The sequence below is a fragment of the Amblyomma americanum genome, chromosome 4, assembly GCF_052857255.1.
Source record: "Amblyomma americanum isolate KBUSLIRL-KWMA chromosome 4, ASM5285725v1, whole genome shotgun sequence".
Taxonomy (NCBI): domain Eukaryota; kingdom Metazoa; phylum Arthropoda; class Arachnida; order Ixodida; family Ixodidae; genus Amblyomma; species Amblyomma americanum.
Genome location: NC_135500.1, coordinates 213,733,776 through 213,753,528, shown reverse-complemented (window position 1 = coordinate 213,753,528; position 19,753 = coordinate 213,733,776). Strand labels below are relative to the sequence as shown.

The following is a 19,753-nucleotide window of genomic DNA, read 5'->3' as shown; positions in this document are numbered from 1 at the left end:
TAGACAGCTTCAGGACTGAACTACTGAAGACAGATTTTACATGGGTAATTAAGATAAAAAATGCCGATGAAGGGTACGAAAAGTTTATGAACCAGTTCCTGCAGGTTTACAAGCGAAATTTTCCAATAAAAACTTTTAAGCTAGGTAAAAAAAATCCGCAAGCCTTGGATAACTCCAGAACTGCGCCGAAGAATCAACGATAAAAATATGCTTTACCATCAATTTATTACCTTAAAGCTTTATTACCTTAAAGTTGATACCTTAAAGCAATTTAAGGCGTTCCGAAATATATTAAACAATGTGGTTAAAATAAGCACATCTAGATACATTTACTCTGAAATCCATAGTTACCTAAAGAAAAGTGACCTCTTATGGAAAAAGTTGAACACAATTTTTAAACGCATGAAACTTTCACCTAGAATCTAGAAGTTGTGAATAAATGACTGTGAAATGTATGGCTGCTCCCTTGTAGATTGCTTTAATGAGATGAGTATTTACTTGATTATTCTGATCATGGTATACTTGAAGATTTTTACAATTTTACGCCCGTTAGAAATAGTTCATTTGCTTTTCTAAGCCCTGTAACAGCGGGTCAAGTTACAGCAGTTTTTCTTCTTTAAATAATAGTTCAGGTTGCGACGCTGAAGGAGTTCAGACACGTCCGGCGAAATATGTGTTAAATGTCTTATGTCCATATTTAACCCATATTTTTAACATTTGCCTAACGAGTGCATGTTTTCCAAAACAAATGCAAATCGCTAAAGTATCTATGCTCTTCAAAAAGGGTGATCCTAATGTTATGAATAATTACCAACCCATCTCCGTCTTACCCATATTTTCAAAAGGCTTGGAGAAGCTTGTCCATTATCAGCTTTGCTCGTTCTTTGATTTACACAAACTTATTTCAGGAGCTCAATATGGATTTAGCAAGAACAAATCGACCGAATTAGCTTTGCTGGAACAGCAAGAATTTATTTTGTCCGAATTTGAAAAAAAAAAGAACTTTATACTAGGCATTTATGTCGACTTTTCTAACGCATTCGATTGTATTCATCACTCCACTTTGCTGAAGAAACTGGAAATTTATGGAATTCGAGGGCATTTTCTTGAACTTATCAAATCATATCTCAGCAGTTCGTTCAAGTCAAAACGTACCGTTCTGATTTAAAATCGATAGTTAAAGGTGTTCCTAAGGGCAGCATTCTTGATCCGCTTCTTTTTAACATATTCATCAATGATCTTACTAACCTCTCTACTAAGCCTAGTTACGTTTTGTATGCTGACGACGCTAGTATATTTTTATCTGCTCCAGATTGCCATATCTTACACAATGACGCGAATTCTCTCCTTACCAAGCTTAAAATGTGGTCAATAGTGAACCATTTAAATAGAAATGTTAATAAGACAAAAGCTGTAATATTTAGACCTAAATCGAGGCAGTTAAATTCTCATGTAAGCTTAATTTATGGTGGTGCACCAATAGAAATCACAAATAATATTAAAACTCTGGGTGTTACATTTTCTCAGAGAATGCTATGGGATAGTCACATTGATGCTGTTTTAACTAAGTTAGCTCGAGCAGTTGGCATTATTTCCCATTACAGATCATATCTCCCGCATCAAGTAAAGATCCTGATTTATAATTCCCTGTTTTACTCTCATCTTAATTACTGTTTCCTGATATGGGGCACAACCACGTATACAAATTGCAAAATATCTTTATACTTCGAAAAAAGCTTATCAGCATACTTTTTAATCTACCATACAGTGGTCACTCCCAAGGTCACTCCCAAAGCAAACATAATACCGGTATTCAATCTTTACAATTATAAGCTAGCACTTGCATTCCAGCGCGAACTAAAATATCATCTTGAATCTCTGCATGAGTTGTCATTACTGGAAAGGAGCACTGTGTGTTACCCTACCCGTCATAAAGAAGAGTGGATTGTACCAACTCCTAGAACCAACTACGCAATGGAAAAATTATCCTTCACACTTCCAGGACTATTAAACAGCTATAAAAATCAGGGACTGACCTGCTTAAAATATCTTAACATGAATTACAATAGCTTCACTGCATACATTCTTAAGAGCTGCACCTGTATTCCTATAATGTCTATATTAAATCCTGTGTTTATTGCACTGCTTTGTATACACTGTATTTATTGTATTGATTGTTGTTCTATTTTTTGTTTCTACTTCATTTTTGATCCCCTTATTATTGGCTCTGCTAAATTGCGAAGAGACTATATGTATATTTCTGAGTGTCTTTCCTTGCTTTGCTGTTGTTGCCTTGTATAGGGGGGCTGTGGGCCTTTGTCAAGCTGCCGTTTACGAGCAGCTTTTACCCGCAACCTCCTCCATCATCCCGATGGAAATAAAGATTATTATTATTATTATTATTATTATTATTATTATTATTATTATTATTATTATTATTATTATTATTATTATTATTATTATTATTATTATTATTATTATTATTATTATTATTATTATTATTATTATAAGTACATTCCTACCCGCACCATCGTTTCTAACACGCAGGCCCCATAGTACACAGCCCATATCAAACGCCTATCAAACAGGAAGAAGCGCCGATAGCGCACCGCTAAACTGTCTACCAGTAACTCTCATTGGGATGCATATAAAGCAGCGGCTAACGCCTACATAACAGCTCTAAAACAAGCAAAAGAAAAGTTTCTTTCTATCACCATACCATCCATACTATCATCGAACATTAGATTAGAAAATTCTGGCGCATTATCAACTCACCAACTGACGAATTCATCACTTTGATAGACGAGTCAGGGGATCCTATAAAGAGCAATTCATGCGCTTCGGTCCTTAACAAAACCTTTGTAAAGAATATTTCCCATACTACAAGCGTTAACCTTTCTGCCGCCTACCACTGTAATTATGTAGCATCTGTTATGTAGCCTCCTATAGGCTTTGACTCATCAGGAGTTGCTAAACTTATTGAAGATCTAAAATTTCAGTCGTCACCTGGCTACGACTGCATTAATGCCAAATTTAAAAAATATACATTTGCCTTTTCTTCTATTATACTAACCAAGATTTTTCAGCAATCTCTTGATACCTCAACATAGCCCACACGATGGAAAATTGGGAAGGTGGTTCCATTCTTCAAATCAGGAATTAAAGTGTCACCGGCAAATTATCGTCCCATCTCGCTGACCAGTACATGCTGCAAATTATTAGAACACGTAATTTTCGCAAACCTTGTTAATTTTTTCGAGACTAATTCTTTCTTCACACCCGCACAGCACGGTTTTCGAAAATCATATTCATACGAAACCCAACTTTTCTGTTTTACTAACAAGCTCCGCCTTATTTGAAGCGCCTCAGAGGCGGATTGCATTTTTCTCGACTTTTATAAAACTTTCGACAAGGTACGTCACCGTTTATTACTTTTTAAATTAAATCCACTGAACATTGATCCTAACGTTTTGAAATAGATCCAGTATTTTCTTCATAACTGATCACAATTTGTTTCCGCTAACAACTACGATTCACCTTTCAGTGACGTTAACTCGGGAGTGCTTCAAGGGTCAGTCATTTCACCGCTCGTTTCTCATTTTCATCAATGATCTTCCTTCCAAAGCAGCATCTAACATTGATCTCTTTGCTGATGACTGCGCTGTTCGCGAATTAACATCAAATGAAGACGTTAACCTTCTTCAGACTGATCTTACCTATATTTCTACTTGGTGCAATGAGTGACTTATGGACGTAAACACTGAAAAATGTAGTTATGCGAATATCCCGACATGCTAACTCACCTTCCAGGTACCACTTAAATAACATCCCCTTAGAACCTGTCATTACATATAAACACTTGGCCATCCACATTTCTGCAGGCCTCTCCTGGTCGCACCACATAGAGTACATTATTAACAACACTAACCGCATGTTGGGCACCGTACGCCGAAACTTCACGAAAACCCCGTCTTCTCTTAAATTATTGCTTTACAAAACGCTGATTCGTTCAAAACTGGAATATGCAGCTGCTGTAACGGATCACCACTATAACTATAAAAGCTAATAACTTCGCTGGAGATGGTCCAAAATAATGCCACGCATTTTATTTTATCTAACTTTAATCGTGGAGCAAGCGTAACCAGCATGAAAACTTACCTATTTTTACAGCCTTTAGCATGCCGCAGAAAAATCATTCGTCTCAGTCTTTTTCATAAATTGTACCATCATTCCACTCTAAGGAACGCACTCATTGCTCCTCCCCACTATATTTCATGCCGCACTGATCATCGCCACAAGGTTGGAATTGCAACATTTCACACCTTATCAGCATTTCATTCTTTCTTGCCTCGTGCTTCACGTGAATTGAACCACCGTCCTGCTCAAATTATCGACATCATGATAAGCAGAATTTTCTCAACGCGATAGCTAACATTGTATAAATAGCAGAAATTTCTTGCAATACTCATTTCCTTGTCTATGTATTTTTTGTATCCACTCGCCTCTTTAATGCCTCTGGCCCTGAGGGTTAAATAAATGAAATGAAATGAAACAATTTCTAAGCTCATTTTTGAAGCGAAAAGCTTCACTACGCTAGGTAAAGCAGTCGTCGCGTAGGCCGGAGAATGACCTTAAACGACCTTCAGCCCAACCGCATTAGCAGTGTATGATCATATGTGGTACAGTTATGCCGTCGAACCCTTGACCTTGACCCAAGACATTAAGTTAATTTTTTACTTCGAACCTTGAGCTAACCTTTGACTTTGAGTTCACCTCCGACCTTTGACCTTAAGAACATCCGATAGTGTACTGTGAAGCATCATGATGACATCCGATGGGGGTTTCGCAAGACCACGTGATACACGTCATCGCCACGTAGTCGTGTGGGTATCCATAGAACGGCTGTCGCGAGCGTGCAGCGGAGCTGCCATGGACGAGCCTCAGACGCTTAGCAAGCGTGCTTGCTTTTCGATGGATTCCAGGGTTTGCCAAGTAAAGCCAATGCCAATTTTTTCCTTCCTCCGTGCCATATCTAACATAGGTTATAAGCGTGATTGCTACGTGTTTAACAGACACCATGCACTCGCTAAGGTTACCGCTTACGACTGCTACGTGCACGCGACGTGCGTGCCTTCCGCTTACCTCGTCTGCAGCGCCGGTTGCGCTGCCTCCGCCAGCGTCGGCACCACCTCCAGTGCCACCACCACCTCCAGTGCCAGCACCACCTCCAGTGCCACCACCACCTCCAGTGCCGGCACCACCTCCAGTGCCAGCACCACCTCCAGTGCCAGCACCACCTCCAGTGCCGGCACCGGCAGTGCATTTTTCCGTCTTCACGGGATCCATCACTGTGAACGTTCCTTTCAGCATGGCGGTCCCAGCCTCATCGTAGAGTCCGACGTACGCTTCAATAAATTTGTTGGCGGCATCTCCCGCCAGCTTTACTGTGTAGAAAAAGATTTTTTTTTTTTGCAAATGCGCACGCGAAACTCTTGATTCAAGTGTTGCAGAGATGCACTTCACCGAGTGCCTATGAAAGCCCCTCTGTTCTTTTGAGGCTATCATCTCCTCCTTCGCCTGTTCTTCCGCTTGTCTTTATATTGTCTGGTCTTTATATCTGATTGCAATCCTTTTTACAGACCAAAGAGAAGTTAAAACAATCATTCTTGCAATCAGAACACCTACGAAGCACAATGGCTTGCTCGACAGTGTCAGAAGGAGCTTGTAAGCCATGAAAGGGTGCCCTTGGGGTGGTGCATCTTATGCGGACACTCGCGTGTGTCCCACGGAACTCTGACAAGTAATTAAAATTTTCTTTGGATCTGTGGGAAGTAACTTAAACCTTTTAAAAATTGCGCAAATAATTTTTAATGCATTAGTCCTCAACAAGGATTAGTGTCTGTTGCTACGAATGCTTTAACTTGAACACAGCTTCGTTCTCACTCCATTTGCCCATGACCCCAGGCTTACCTAACATTAGAATAATCGGGAGTCCTGGAATAACATTCATGTATGTTATAAAAAGCACGTGACCGGCTGCCCTTAGGTGTGGCCTGTACACCCTCCTAACTCCCACTCCTATCCCTGTCCGTTGAAATGAACCATTCGGTAAGAAATGGCTAGTTATGGTGCTATTTATGAGCACTGTTCGCAATATGGCAAGCTGATTTTTAACACCTTAAAAAAACTGCGTAGCTGTGTGTGCGTTAGTACGTCTTGCTTCAGTATGACAATGGAAGCTAGGGAGAAGAATTACACATATTTAACGGACACAATTATGCATAGGCTCGACCATAGTTAGGCTGACAGGTTTAACGTTCAGCTCTTCAAAGTAGAAGCTTATTTCACGATTCTGAAAGAAAAAAGAAAAGGCACGTTGGGTGACCAAAATTTGATATCGTGCACAGTGGTCAGATCCTTTTTTTTTCTGTATATTGTAATTTTTTTCAATGGTAGCGGCTTTTCTTATTCACAGCATGCCTAAAGAAGATTTTCACAAGGTAGGATATGGAATAATTAGGTATAAAATGTATAGGTAACAGCTTAACAATCGGGGACTCGAGAACGGGGGGACCAGAGGAGAGGTCGGACCCCACCCCGCATTTCTCCAGAGGAAATAGCATGAAGGCGACAGTCTGGCTCCAGTCTGTGTGCGTCTTCTCCAAGTCCTTCGTCTTTTTTCGCTGTTTCTTTTTTCTCTTAAACATGTACCAACTCGCCCAGCAATTCACGCTTCTGAAATAGCGCCCCCCCCCCCCCTCCCTGTGTCTAACTGCTTGCACTCAGATAAAATTTGTGCAGATTCTTCAATTCTAGGATGTTATCAGTGTAAGGCAGAGTTCGGCTGAGCTGTTTGGCTTTGTAGCCATGGTTTTAAAGCATTTAGTTTCAGTAACCTAAAACGTAATCCTGCCGCAACAGAAGTCGATTGTCTGGCCCCTGTTCACGGCACTTGAAACAGAATGTAAGCAAACGTTTTGAATACAGTCAGTCACTCCTCGTTTGTAGATCTATATAAAATTGCCCATTTCATGAGGTTTTATATGCGTTTACTAATACACCTTTGAACACTGCAAAATAAAAAACAAATAAAATCAGAGTGCAATATGTAAATAAAACATAGTAAATAAATAAATAGCAAAACAAACTCGAAGTATTGCCCCCACTAAAAAAAAAAAAAGATGTTCCGAAGTTCCTGTTAACAATGGTAATTTACTGATGGCATTGCTAAGCTGATTTCTTTGAGTTGAATGGTTTTCTTGAGCACCCAAACGAGCAAAACTCAATGCTAGTCTTAAACTTATGTAGGGGGAAAAATCAGCTCTCTGAGAGAAAAAAAAAAACAGACCACGATTAACAGTGCGGTGCTTCAAGTAGTAAGTCAATGCAGTAATCTGGGACAAGTAGCGGGCACACACTGTAGCCGTAAGAAAAAGTTACAAGGAGATGCATATACTTTTTATTTCCACAAGGTTAAAAGCGAATTGAATGCATTTGGCAGGTGCCGCAAAATAATGAGCAGCAGCTGTATCGATATCTTTGAAATGAAAAGTATGGGACAGTTGGGTCCTGTTATGAGACAAACTTGGAAGCTCTAGGAAAATGCTTTAAATTAAACTGGAGATAGTGCAGAAGAATATTAGCAGAATACTGCTACAAGTGATTTTGAGACAGAACAGCATGAGTCTAAAGTTAAGATATTCATCTCATACAAGAAATTCATGGAAGAAATTTTGCTATGGCAGGTCGTTTATTGCGGAGAGCAGATGAACAGTGGTTTTTTGGCAGCAGAGAATGCAAAGGAAAAGATTACTGTGGTCTGCTCAGGGTCAAAATGGGAGTACACATTCAAATTTTTTTAGATAAAGTGATGGCAACTTGAACTAACCAGGACTAACTAGCAATAATGGGATGAGGCTTAAGGTGATGATGGTTAATGGCGACTCAGGCTATGAGGGACGACGTAGTGAAGGGCTCCGGAAATTTAGACCACCTAGGGTTCTTTAGCGTGCATTGACATCGCACAGTACACGGGCCCCTAGAATTTTGCCTCTACCGAAATTCTACCGCCGCAGCTGGGATCGAACCCGCATCTTTCGGGTCAGTAGCCGAGCGCTATGAACACTGAGCCACCGCGGCGGCTTGAGGGTGATGGATGCATTTTATAGTGCAACACTAAATTCTTTTAAAAAATCGGCTAAGTGCTGTTCATGACTTTTCTTCAATTGCAGCTCGTTCTTGAGTCAGAGCTTCGTCTTGGCTATGAATAGAGTTAACATCATGGAAGCCAAGCTCATCGAAGTGAAGAAGAAATTGAGGCTTGAAGACTTTATTGAGTTAGACAGCTACCTTCGCCCCACAAGAGGTGCGTCCTCTGTCATCGCAAAGGTAATAAAAATTCATTAATTCTCTAGAAAGTTTAGCGTTCAAGACATGGAAATCGATGCATACGAAGTGAAAATTCACAAATATTGCTTTACATTGTGTACTCCTGCAAGTGGTTAACAAAAGACCGCAATAGAGCACGCATTACATAGCACAGCTAGTGTCAGTATTTATCTCCAATTTTTTATAGGTGTTTGTTGCTAAAACTAAATAGAAGGCACAATTGTTTCTGCAGGAGTGTCATACATGACAATAAATTTAATCTGCTTTATGCTCGAGAGACAGAATATACAACTATATTAACTTCTCAAACGCGTAACGGAACGCAAAGTTGTGACGAATAATGCAGTTATTTGATGTACTATTTTTTCTCAACACTGACGGACGTAAAGGAAACTTATTTTCGTTCAAAGAGGCCGAACACAACTCATGAAACTACACTAGGAGCAAGCATTACTGCGACGGGAGAAAAGCTGACAATTTTATGTGGGAAACATGCTGTTCACTTCCCCGCTGGATCTTCCATTGAGAGACCTTTGATCATCTGCTTGAGAACATATTACATCCTGAACATGACATATCCGCATTCTTTCGGACAAACTCTGGGATTATTTCAAGCTGTACTGATTGAAAGCCGTCCGTTTGAGGGAAACCTTATGACTCCAAAACTGAAATCTGTTTTGAAAAAGCTAAAATTAATCTGGAACGAAATGTGTACCCATTGCCAAACTTACGTGGCAATTTTGGTGTATTATTGTGAAAGCTAACCACAATAAAGTTTTGTTTCCTAAGTCAGGCATTTATTTGAGTTATTGAAAGATGTTATATGCTGTTTGTACACAGCTTAGAGCTTGCTACTTTTGTCACCTGCAGAAGGGGCACACAAGGCAAAGAGGTGTTGCGAAGAGTAAACCTGTATGGGCGGCTTTTGAGTGGCTCTATTTATGTTCACGTAATCCATTATTTGCGCACAAGCTATTTTTATATACCATGTGATCAAACATTAGTTAGCGATGAGAGATCTTTGAAAAGGCCCAAGAGAATAAAATCACAGCTGTCACTTAATTAATGCTTATGGTATCGTGTATAGAGAATCGGACAAAAGTAAATAGACCACGCTATTGCCTCTTAACGTTTTTCACGCGTTGTCCAATATAAACTGGTAGCTGTAGCTTGTGCAGGTTGCTAGAGGAAGCTAGTGCGCTTCTTCGAGTACAAATAATGTTTTTTTTCATCTCTTACATATGGAAGGCGTGATACGTGGAATGCGTGAGCACCATAGGCAGGGGTGCTTAAGGTGCTCTCGTTGACGGCTTCCTGTACTGACACGTCTGGCGCTATGCCACGTGTTCCCCGACATAGCTGAACATATTAGCCCAGCAAAACCGCTCCGACATTTGCGTGTAGGTCTTGACGCGACCAAGGTCGCCTGTCGTGGGAGCGCCGTGCAAACCACGTAAGGCATGGCCGCAACTTTTCCAGAACCACTGGCCACCACACTGGAGGCCGGGCACAAAACCGCTTCACGTTTTACAAGAGTCTATCCTGCACCCGGTAGTACCGGCGCAGCTTTACCGGTGCATCTTCCCCATCCATATTTTTTTAGTGTATAGACATTTATCTGTTAAGTCTATAAACTTTCAATGGTCAAATCCTGTAAACTAGTCCATGGGCAATCTGTAGATATATAGCCATGCAGTTTTACGGACTTTTGTCTATAGACAGTCTATACACAGTCTATAGACAAATGTCTTCTGAAATCCTAATAGACACAGGTCTAGGGACAGTCTATAGGCGATCTATAGACTTATGGCCATGCACTTCCTATAGATTTCTCTATAGACAGGTCTAAGACAAGTTTATTGGTCCAGCAGACAGGTCAAGAGACTCTCTATAGACCTGTCTACTGTCTAATACTCCTGTCACACGGCCAGTTTCAGTGCCGATTAAGTCAAAGGACATATCGGACTCAATGGAGATCGGCCAGTGCCACATTGCGCTTTTCAATGACCATTGAACTCGATGGACATCGACTCAATGGAGGTTCGCCAATGGTCATTGGAATCTCAAGGGCCAATGAAAACAACCTTGCCCTGTGGTCGCACTAACCATAAGTTGAGAAACAACATATAAAAACTCTAAATAAACAAAAATATCTTTTTGATTTAATGCAGAAACTTTAGACTACATTGGCCAGTTGATAAACTACTTTTTATTCGGGAGTAAAAATGACAGCTCCGCAGAACATCCGGTGGTCAGATGTAAACAAACCGACGCTGTTCTTGTTGGGTGGAGTCGCGGCGTTCTGTTCTTTTTTTTTCGCCTCTTTAGCACACTTTCCGAGGGCCGAAACCAAGAAGTGCCACACAACGACAATAGCTGCAGCGAAAGTAGCTATGAATACGACAAAGACGGCCACTGATGTGTGACAGTTTCGCCGGCTAAACGTGAATGCTTCTTTTATTTATTTACTTACTTATTTATTTATTCAAAATACCTTACACGGCGCAGAAGGGCATTTAGTAAAGGGAACAAAATAACGGATTAAGTACAATAGGAACAATGTGTTAAATACAACGTGCATTACAAGGCGAAAAAGTAAAACGTAAAAGTGAAACGAAGTGCACATCGCTGCCCATCGTCGCCCGGTCATTGCCGTCGCCAGATTGTGCCGAACTGTGAAGTATTTGAACAGCTTTTTACGAAAAAAAGTTTCCATTACAATAACACTTACTCCACCATTCGGCCCGTTTTATTCAACTTCATAATTTTTTTTTTCAGCGTTGATACCCCTAGCGCCATCTGTCAGATCGCACACTCACTACTCACTCAATGATCATTGAATTTGCCGTGTGGCAGCGGTGCATCTGGAGGCCGTCGAAAACTTTGATGGGCATTGGTCCAATGGACGTTGAGATTGCCCGTGTGACAGGGGTATAAGACATTTTGTTAATTTACGGCCTGGCAAATCTATAATTTGTCTATAGGCAGTCTATAGACTGTCTACTAAGCCTTCAGTAGACTATTGTCTATAGACTGTCTGCAGGCAATCTACAATCGTTGAAACGATCACCACATGGCCTTCACAAATGACATGACGATCAATGAACATACAAACTCAGTTTATTTCCAAGCTATCCAGGCTGGGAATATGCAATCCATACGCGACATTATACAATTAAATGTTGAAAGTGACGTACGATCCGGCAAGTTTCCTCAGAAGCATTATTGCGGCCTGTTGTCTGCCGTCTACCATCTGGGCATGTAGACCTGTAGAGCGCAAAAGGAAAAAATAATATAAGGGTAAATAAAAAAATTCTACGCCATCTCGGCGCATGTGCTCTGCAACGCAAGGTATATCTTGGCTATCCCATTCTAAAATAGTAATCTTAAATATTTTGGTTTGGTTTTATGGGGTTCAACGACCCAAGGTGACTCAGGTTATCAGGGACACTTAGCGAAGGGCAGCGGACAATTTCAACCTTTGGCGTTCTTTAACGTGAACTCACATCACATAGTACACGGGCCTTTAGCATTTCGCTTCCATCAAAATGCGACCTCCCCTGCCGGGATCGAGCATGCGTCTTTCGGGTCAGCAGAGGAACACGATGACCACTGAGCCATCGTGCCGGCGTCATCATTTCAGTAAATAATCATGATAAATTTTAAATGGTTTTCATAAAACATTGTAACAAAGACCCATAATTCCTGGAGCATCCTCCCTCTGCACAAAATACCCACTTCCAATACTGATCTCTGTATGGCATTCCGTTTACATTGGAACAGAAGACTGCGAAGAATCGCGCAACATATCACTATTGACTCACTAGGAGCTGTTGAGAATGGCGCCCCCATAAAATGCACATTCTATGTTCCTTGCATAGGGATCCGAACGGGAGAATATTGCAGCATTTATTCTTATACCCGCTATTAAACAAGCGCCTTCAAGAATACGCTGCGTGAATCCTGGTACGTACGCTGATGCTCAAACAAGCACAAGGCAAGCGATTCCTACCAGACAGGCTGCGAAACAGTACCGCAGTTTTCCGCCCATAACTTGAGGCACCAAGAAGTAACACCAAGCGCGCGCTCTTAGAGAAAATCGAGTTGCAGCGCTTCAATGCCACGCGCATTATCGAGAAAAACCTATGAGATTTAGACAACATACGCATTACCGTCATGATTGAATACGTCTGAAATTCACTTTGTTCTTGCTTGGAGTGTAGCCCGAGCAGGGCGGCAAACAGGTGGTTCCGCGTGCATTAACCTCACCTAAGGCTGCTAAAAATGTAAACGAAATGCAACGGATCCTAATAGGAACTATTTCAATGAAACACCGTCTTCAACAACCGGCGCAGTCATAACACCGCGCAAGCTGAATTTCATTCGTTTGCGCAAATCAGCACCGGGTTAAATTGGCGTTTCCTTAATGTAGGAGGTCTGAGGTCGGAAACGCATACTCTGCCTCTCGCACAAATGCTGTTGGAGAAATTTCTGCACGCGTGAGCGGGGTTCATGAAGGAACCTCCGGAAACGAAATGCAAACCATCTCCTGTGACCCGCCGCGGTGGCTCAGTGGTTAGGGCGCTCGGTTACTGATCCGGATTTCCCGGGTTCGAAACCGACCGCGGCGGCTGCGTTTTTATGGAGGCAGAACGCTAAGGCGCCCGTGTGCTGTGCGATGTCAGTGCACGTTAAAGATCCCCAGGTGGCCGAAATTATTCCGAAGCCCTCCACTACGGCACCTCTTTCTTCTTTCACTCCCTCCTTTATTCCTTCCCTTACGGCGCGGTTCAGGTGTCCAACGATATATGAGACAGATGCTGCGCCGTTTCCTTTCCCCCAAAAAAAAAACAATTATTACTAGCCATCTCCTGGGCGACCTTCACTCAGCTTTCAAAATGAATAGCCCGTAGGCCAGCCGCTCAGATAACAGGGATGGATGAGTTCATAAGTGTGCAACTAAAGGCAGGACGTGATGTAGCTCGTAGCTTCTTTTATTATTTGTAAACGTTCACCGTTCGCGCCTGCACCGACTTTTATTCCAAGGCCATTTCATGCCAAACGAACCAGACTTTGCGCCCGACCCTTTCCGATGTTTTTCATAACAACTGTGGCTCTTTATTGAACCGTTTAAAGTAATCAACCTTAACAACATTGGGGGGAAAATTTTCTGGTCATGTGATTGATAGTACTATGAATTTCGCAGACGAATGCAAATGTTGGTCTCACTAACATTTTTATAAAAAATCACATATTTTACTTTACTTTTGCGCTCTAAAAGCTTTTGTGTATAATCTCTATGCATGGTGGTTTTCATCTCAAAGCAAAGAATTTCAAGAACTCTAGTTTGGGATAGTTGGTTCATATTTCACAAAGAAAACTGCGCGAAATACGGGGACAAAAGAGAAACATACACGGCAGGACCAGCGCGGGTCCTGTGGTGTATATTTCTCTTGTCCCCGTATTTCGCGCAGTTTTCTTTGTGAAGAAATTTTCAGCACAAAGTTTTTTTTTTGCGTTGCTTTAATTCGTCATTTTACAAGAGGAAACGTTTTGGCTATTTTTTAATACCCCTTTCACGACAGTCGTGAGCAAGAATATATTTTTCGGCGGCTCTGTATAACAAATGCTATCTCATTAAACGGCTTAAAATGTGTTACAACTTATTTCATTTTTAAAAAATGTTGAACTTAGAAAAACGTGTGTTGTGCCGCGTTTTCGGCCATAAATTGAATGTAGTCCAACTGATAGCTATTGCACTGTATTTTTTTCTGAGCGAATTTTGTGGGAGCCTTATTTGTTTAAGGAAAGATTTTGAAGTTCAGCGCCATACCTCCAGCCATGGTTGCCAGTACTGCCACTGCACTGCAGAACACGGCCATAGCGCCGCTCATAATTCGACATCGGGTTTACACGAGCAATCGTATGCGAGAGCAGCACAAAATCAGTCGAGGGGAAGATCTAATATGATAACGTCAGGAAGCAGGCCACCTCTGCTTTCCCACCCACCTTTCAGCAGGAGTCGACGCAATCCGATTTGCTCCCAAAATTTGTAACGAACGCTGTTCACCTAATAGAGAAGAAGCAAAACAGTTCTCATTCCAAATACAGAATGAATGCATTATGCCGTAACAGTGGAGCAAGGAGTATAGTTACGTGTTTTGTTCCAGTGTTGCCGCAGTAAATATGAAGCATGCAATGCTGGCTTAAGGTTTATGTTTTGCGTCCGAAAGCGACTCATGCTATGAGGGATGCCGTAGTGAAAGGCTCCGGAAATTTCGGCCAGTTGGGGTTCTTCAACGTGCACTGACATCGCCCAGTACACGGGCCTCTAGCATTTCGCATCCATTGAAATGCGACCGCCGCGGCCTGGATCGAATCCGCGTTTTTCGGGTCAGCAGCCGAGCGCCATAGCCACTGAGCCACCGCGACGGCATCCGTGCGACGCTTTGACTAACATGAGCGGATGTAATATTTTACAGAATGTTTATTCTGAGCGTTCTTGTTTTGCACGAACTAATAAAGGTAAAGAATGCCTCCCCGTTTCGTCACCCCCCCCCCTCTCTCTCTCTCTCTCGATGCTTCGTGCAGCAGTCTGATTGAAACGGAGCAAAGGGCGGGAGAGCAACTGTCTGAGTTCTTCTGCGGTTCTCACATCGGGCTATGCCGGTATCTTTGATGATGGGAAGAGAGCCTTGGTGGTTGTTACTGCAAAACTCCTCTGTAGTTAAGTAAGATGTGGTTCCGGCGAGAACAGAAGTGAGGGATGACGATTTGAAATGGTGTAATGCACGTGGGCCTTTCACAGGCATCTATAGCCACTGCAAACCTCTGATTGAGTTGCGTTTCTTTTTCTTCAGCGGAGCTTTCTGGTACCCAGAGGACCTCGTACCCTTTATGTTAGCTTGTTCATATGTGAACAGCTGATGGGGTGTCATTATGTGGCCTTCGTAAGGCCTTTGAAGTCTTGCCCTCGATGCTGGGCACTACTTTTCCTCCATTGCCGTCGCAAGCGTTCTTGCCACGAGTGAGGGTGAAAAAGTTCCACTCAGCTGGAAGATTGAAATCCTCTTCATCGTAACACAAGTTAACGAATTTATTTTTCTTATATTCGGATGAGGCACAACGGGAATAGTGAATTTTTTTCACTGCCGGTAGGGGGCCATGCTATTTCGCCAATTTAGCGTTCGCGTCGCCAGCTCACCCAAACACCCAGGGGCCGCTAACGTTCTGCGCATGCCCAGTAGTGTCCCACTATTCGCCTATGCCCCAAAGCGATAGGGTGACGCTATACTAAAACTCTCTATACCTGACTGTGATAATAATATTAATTGTTTTTTTTTTTTGGGGGGGGGGGCGAAGGAAATGGCGCAGTATCTGTCTCATATATCGTTGGACACCTGAACCGCGCCGTAAGGAAGGGATAAAGGAGGGAGTGAAAGAAGAAAGGAAGAATGAGGTGCCGTAGTGGAGGGCTCCGGAAGAATTTCGACCACCTGGAGATCTTTAACGTGCACTGACATCGCACAGCACACGGGCGCCTTAGCGTTTTTGCTCCATAAAAACGCAGCCGCCGCGGTCGGGTTCGAACCCGGGAACTCCGGATCAGTAGTCGAGCGCCCTAACCACTGAGCCACCGCGGCGGGTCCTGACTGTGAAACGTTGACACATCAGTTGCATTGCGTTCGGGACATTCTGAAATGAGCACAAAATATTTTACTGAAATGGTCGCTGTGGATCGACATTTTTTTCCAGCCAACCAACACACAGGCTTCGTTGCCGACACAGAGCGCCTGGAGCACTCTTCAATGTTTGCTGCAGCGCGCTTCCCGGCCCGCGTATGACTCTCGGCAACTGGAATAAGCCGCACAAGCAGTGCGGTGGCAGCACGGGGCAACCATGGCTCGAGGTGCGACCATGCGGCCATTTGTTCCTCACTTAAAACAAAAAAGGCTCCGATAAAATTCACTGAGCAAAATTAGAATGAAACTAGCTATAAATCGGGCTACACTTCATATTTTTACTAGGAACGCGTACGTACGAAATAGAAAACAGACGCGCGAAATTTGTTTGTCATCCCAGTTTTTATGCAGCTAATGGTATTCACTTATTTTCATTGCCCTTCAGTTTTTAATACTGTGTGCTTTCTTGCTGAAGTGTATTGACAATGTCTTTCTATCAGTCAATTTGTGTGAAAGTGTAACTGTGCATATGTGTTCAGCATTTTCTGTTGTTTATATGCTGCTGCCTTGAACGGGCATCAGACATCTTCAAGCTGTCAATGGCAGCATTTCCGCCTGATGACCCCCAACAAGTCGTTGGAAATAAGTTTTGAATTGAATTTAATGGCCGAAAACGCAGAACTACACACTTTTGTCTAAGTACGACATTTTTATTCTGAAATGTATTGCGTTGCAACATAGTTTAAACCGTTTAATGTGATAGTACACGTTATACAAGGCTGCCGAAAAGTATGCTGTTGCTCACGGATGTCGCGAGAACGCTATTAAGTAATAGCAAAAACGATGTTTCTTGGCGAAAAATAATGAATTAAAACATCAAAAAAATGTGTCCTAAAAATTCTTGCTGTACAATAAAAACAAACCACATTGCATATAAACATTATCTATAAAAGCTTTTCCAGCGGAGAAGTAAAATATTTTATTTTTTGTAAATGAGACCAACTTTTGCACTTGCCTGAGAAATTCAAAGGCTTGCTCACATGACCATGATTTTCCCCATTGTTAAAGGTAATTACTTTAGACTGTTAAATAAAGAGCCACAAATTTTATGGAAAAGATAGGACGGGGTCGCGAGCGCAAACTCTGGTTCGTTTGGCATGGAATGTCTCTTCGCTATCACGCTATTAGCATTCCTCCAGAGACGCTTGCCTACAATTTTGTCAAATGTCTAGTGCTCCAATCTATGGCTTTACAAAACATCTTTATCAAGGCCGCCGCGATGGCTCAGTGGTTGCGGCGCTCGGCTGCTGACCCGAAAGACGCGGATTCGATCCCGGCCGCGACAGTCGAATTTCGATGGAGGCGAAATTCTAGAGGCCCGTGTACTGTGCGATGTCAGTGCACGTTAAAGAACCACAGGTGGTCGAAATTTCCGGAGCCCTTCACTACGGCGTCCCTCATAGCCTGAGTTGCTTTGGGACGCTCATCCCCCATAAACCAAAGCAAACGTCGCTGTCCACGGCGCGGAGCGAGCGACAACACGTAACGAGCGATTTACACCTCTCAATGAACAGCACTTCATGGTCCGGACAGGCGATAACAAAAAGATTTTAAAAATAAACGCATCCACCTCCGAATGCGAATTTGCGTTCCGGTAGCGCCAAGTAAATCGAGCTCACACACCGCTAACTAAAGCATAGTGCCATCTCGGCCATCGTTAGCGGCCAAAGCGATTTTTCTGGCCACGCCTTTTCCTTGCAGCACGACAAAGCCAGAACACAACTCGTGAGGAGCGGATTACCATTGCGTGTTCTTCATCGACTGCCTTTTACGCGCGTTAGGAACAACGTAGCAGCACAGATGTAAGCGGCATCATTAGTCTAGAGCTCGACGGTTTCTTCTGCTTATAACGCCGCTTACAAACAAGGATACGAAGTTAGTCACTGCGCACATAATCTGTTCTACGCTCACAACTCTTTACAGTGGTTTAGGCGACCAAATCAATAAAGCATCATCATGCAGACTTACCGTGAGAGGACGATTAAGTTGGATACCGTTGGAAACGTAATCCATGTCAGAACACGCCGACGACACCCACACATCCGCGCACACAGTTCCTTGCAGCCCGATTGATTTTCCATCGTCTCGGCGGAAAATGTAAAAAAAAAAACGTTTCACGGGTGTATCTTTACATTTCGCACGCTAGCTCTATGTAGCTTCTCGTATCCAGGACCACAAGCAACAATTTGTTTATAAGCTTACATTCTCCACTCACACCTTAAAAACCGTATTGTTTTCGCGAAAACAAAACCGGAACCGTACTGCTTTGTCCATACGCGCCGCAGCTCCCACTGACTGGCACGTGGCACACTTTTTGAATAATTAAAAGGCAGCATAGCATAAAGTCTCCTTTTGTGTTTGTGTTCCTAAAACGTATTGGCGACATCAGCGTGTCATCGGCTTCAAAGCAGGAGGCGTATGAGGTGGAACGAAACAATACTGGCTTTTGGATTGTTGCGTCGCAGCCCTTTTAAGTGTGAATGCAAACGGCAAAATTATCATCAGTTTCTTGATCTTCTATGAGACAGATGCTGCGCCATTTTCTTTCCGCCAAAAAAACTATTATTATTATTATTATTATTATTATTATTATTATTATTATTATTATTATTATTATTATTATTATTATTATTATTATTATTATTATTATTATTATTATTATTATTATTATTATTAAGTCTTGACCTTTGCTACATTTCCTATTTCCTTTGCTCCTTTCTCATGACAAATCAGTTGATAGGTACGTCGCTGTTTTTCGCAGCCTTAATAACAACAATAATAATAATATTTGGTATTGGGGAAAAGGAGATGAGGCAGTATCTGTCTCACATCTCGGCGGACACCTGAACCGCACCGTATTTGAAGGGATAAAGGAGGTAGTGATAGAAAAAAGGAAGAAAGAGGTGCCGTAGTGAAGCGCTCCAGAATAATTCCGACCACCTAGGCATCTTTAACGTGCACTGACATCGCACAGCACACGGGCGCCTTTGCGTTTCGCCTCCGTCGAAACGCTGCCGCCGCTGTCGGGTTCGAACCCGCAGCCTTGTCGGTGACTGCGGGTTTGGAAGCCTGGCGGATGACGTGGCCAGGAACCAGTAGGTGGAGAAGACTTGTCCTCACGTGCGCGAGCACCTTCTCATGGAAGGCTCCCCCTTGACTGTGTCGCGCGCCGTGGCCCTTGCTCTACAATGGGAGCAAGCTTCCCGTGAAGCGAGGGAGTTATTCGAAGAGGTCGCTCCAGTACAGCGCGTTGCATGCGAGCGCGCATTGGGACAAGGACCTCTGACCCATCGCCCCAAGTTCCACGGCCGCACATCGAATCCTTCATCCGCACTTCCAGACCGGTTTCCCAGCCACTGCGGTTCTACCGCCCACCTGGCCAACAACCCCCGCATGCCCAGCGCGCAATCGGAACTGTAGTCTGTGCGGTAAAGTGGGCCATTTGGACTCTCGCTGCAAGTCGTCTGATCGTCAAGTTCAAACTCGGCAAGTCTAAGATACTGCTGACACACCTTCGGTGGCGGATGACTCCAGCAGTGCGGCTATTCTAGAGTTGAAGGTCGGAAAAACAAAATTTTTGCCTCTGTCCTGACTGAAGGCAAGACCATCCGCTTCCTGGCTGA

The 19,753-nt window shown here is 42.8% G+C and overlaps 1 protein-coding gene across 1 annotated transcript in view; it reads right to left on the bottom strand.

The window, feature by feature from the left end:
- LOC144127576 (uncharacterized) overlaps window positions 1–19,753 on the bottom strand; it is a 64,021-nt gene that overhangs the window by 32,319 nt on the left and 11,949 nt on the right. The window contains exon 3 of the mRNA XM_077660558.1: window positions 5,143–5,444. Within this exon, the coding sequence (XP_077516684.1) occupies window positions 5,143–5,444 (302 nt within the window). The remainder of the gene's footprint in view (window positions 1–5,142; window positions 5,445–19,753) is intronic.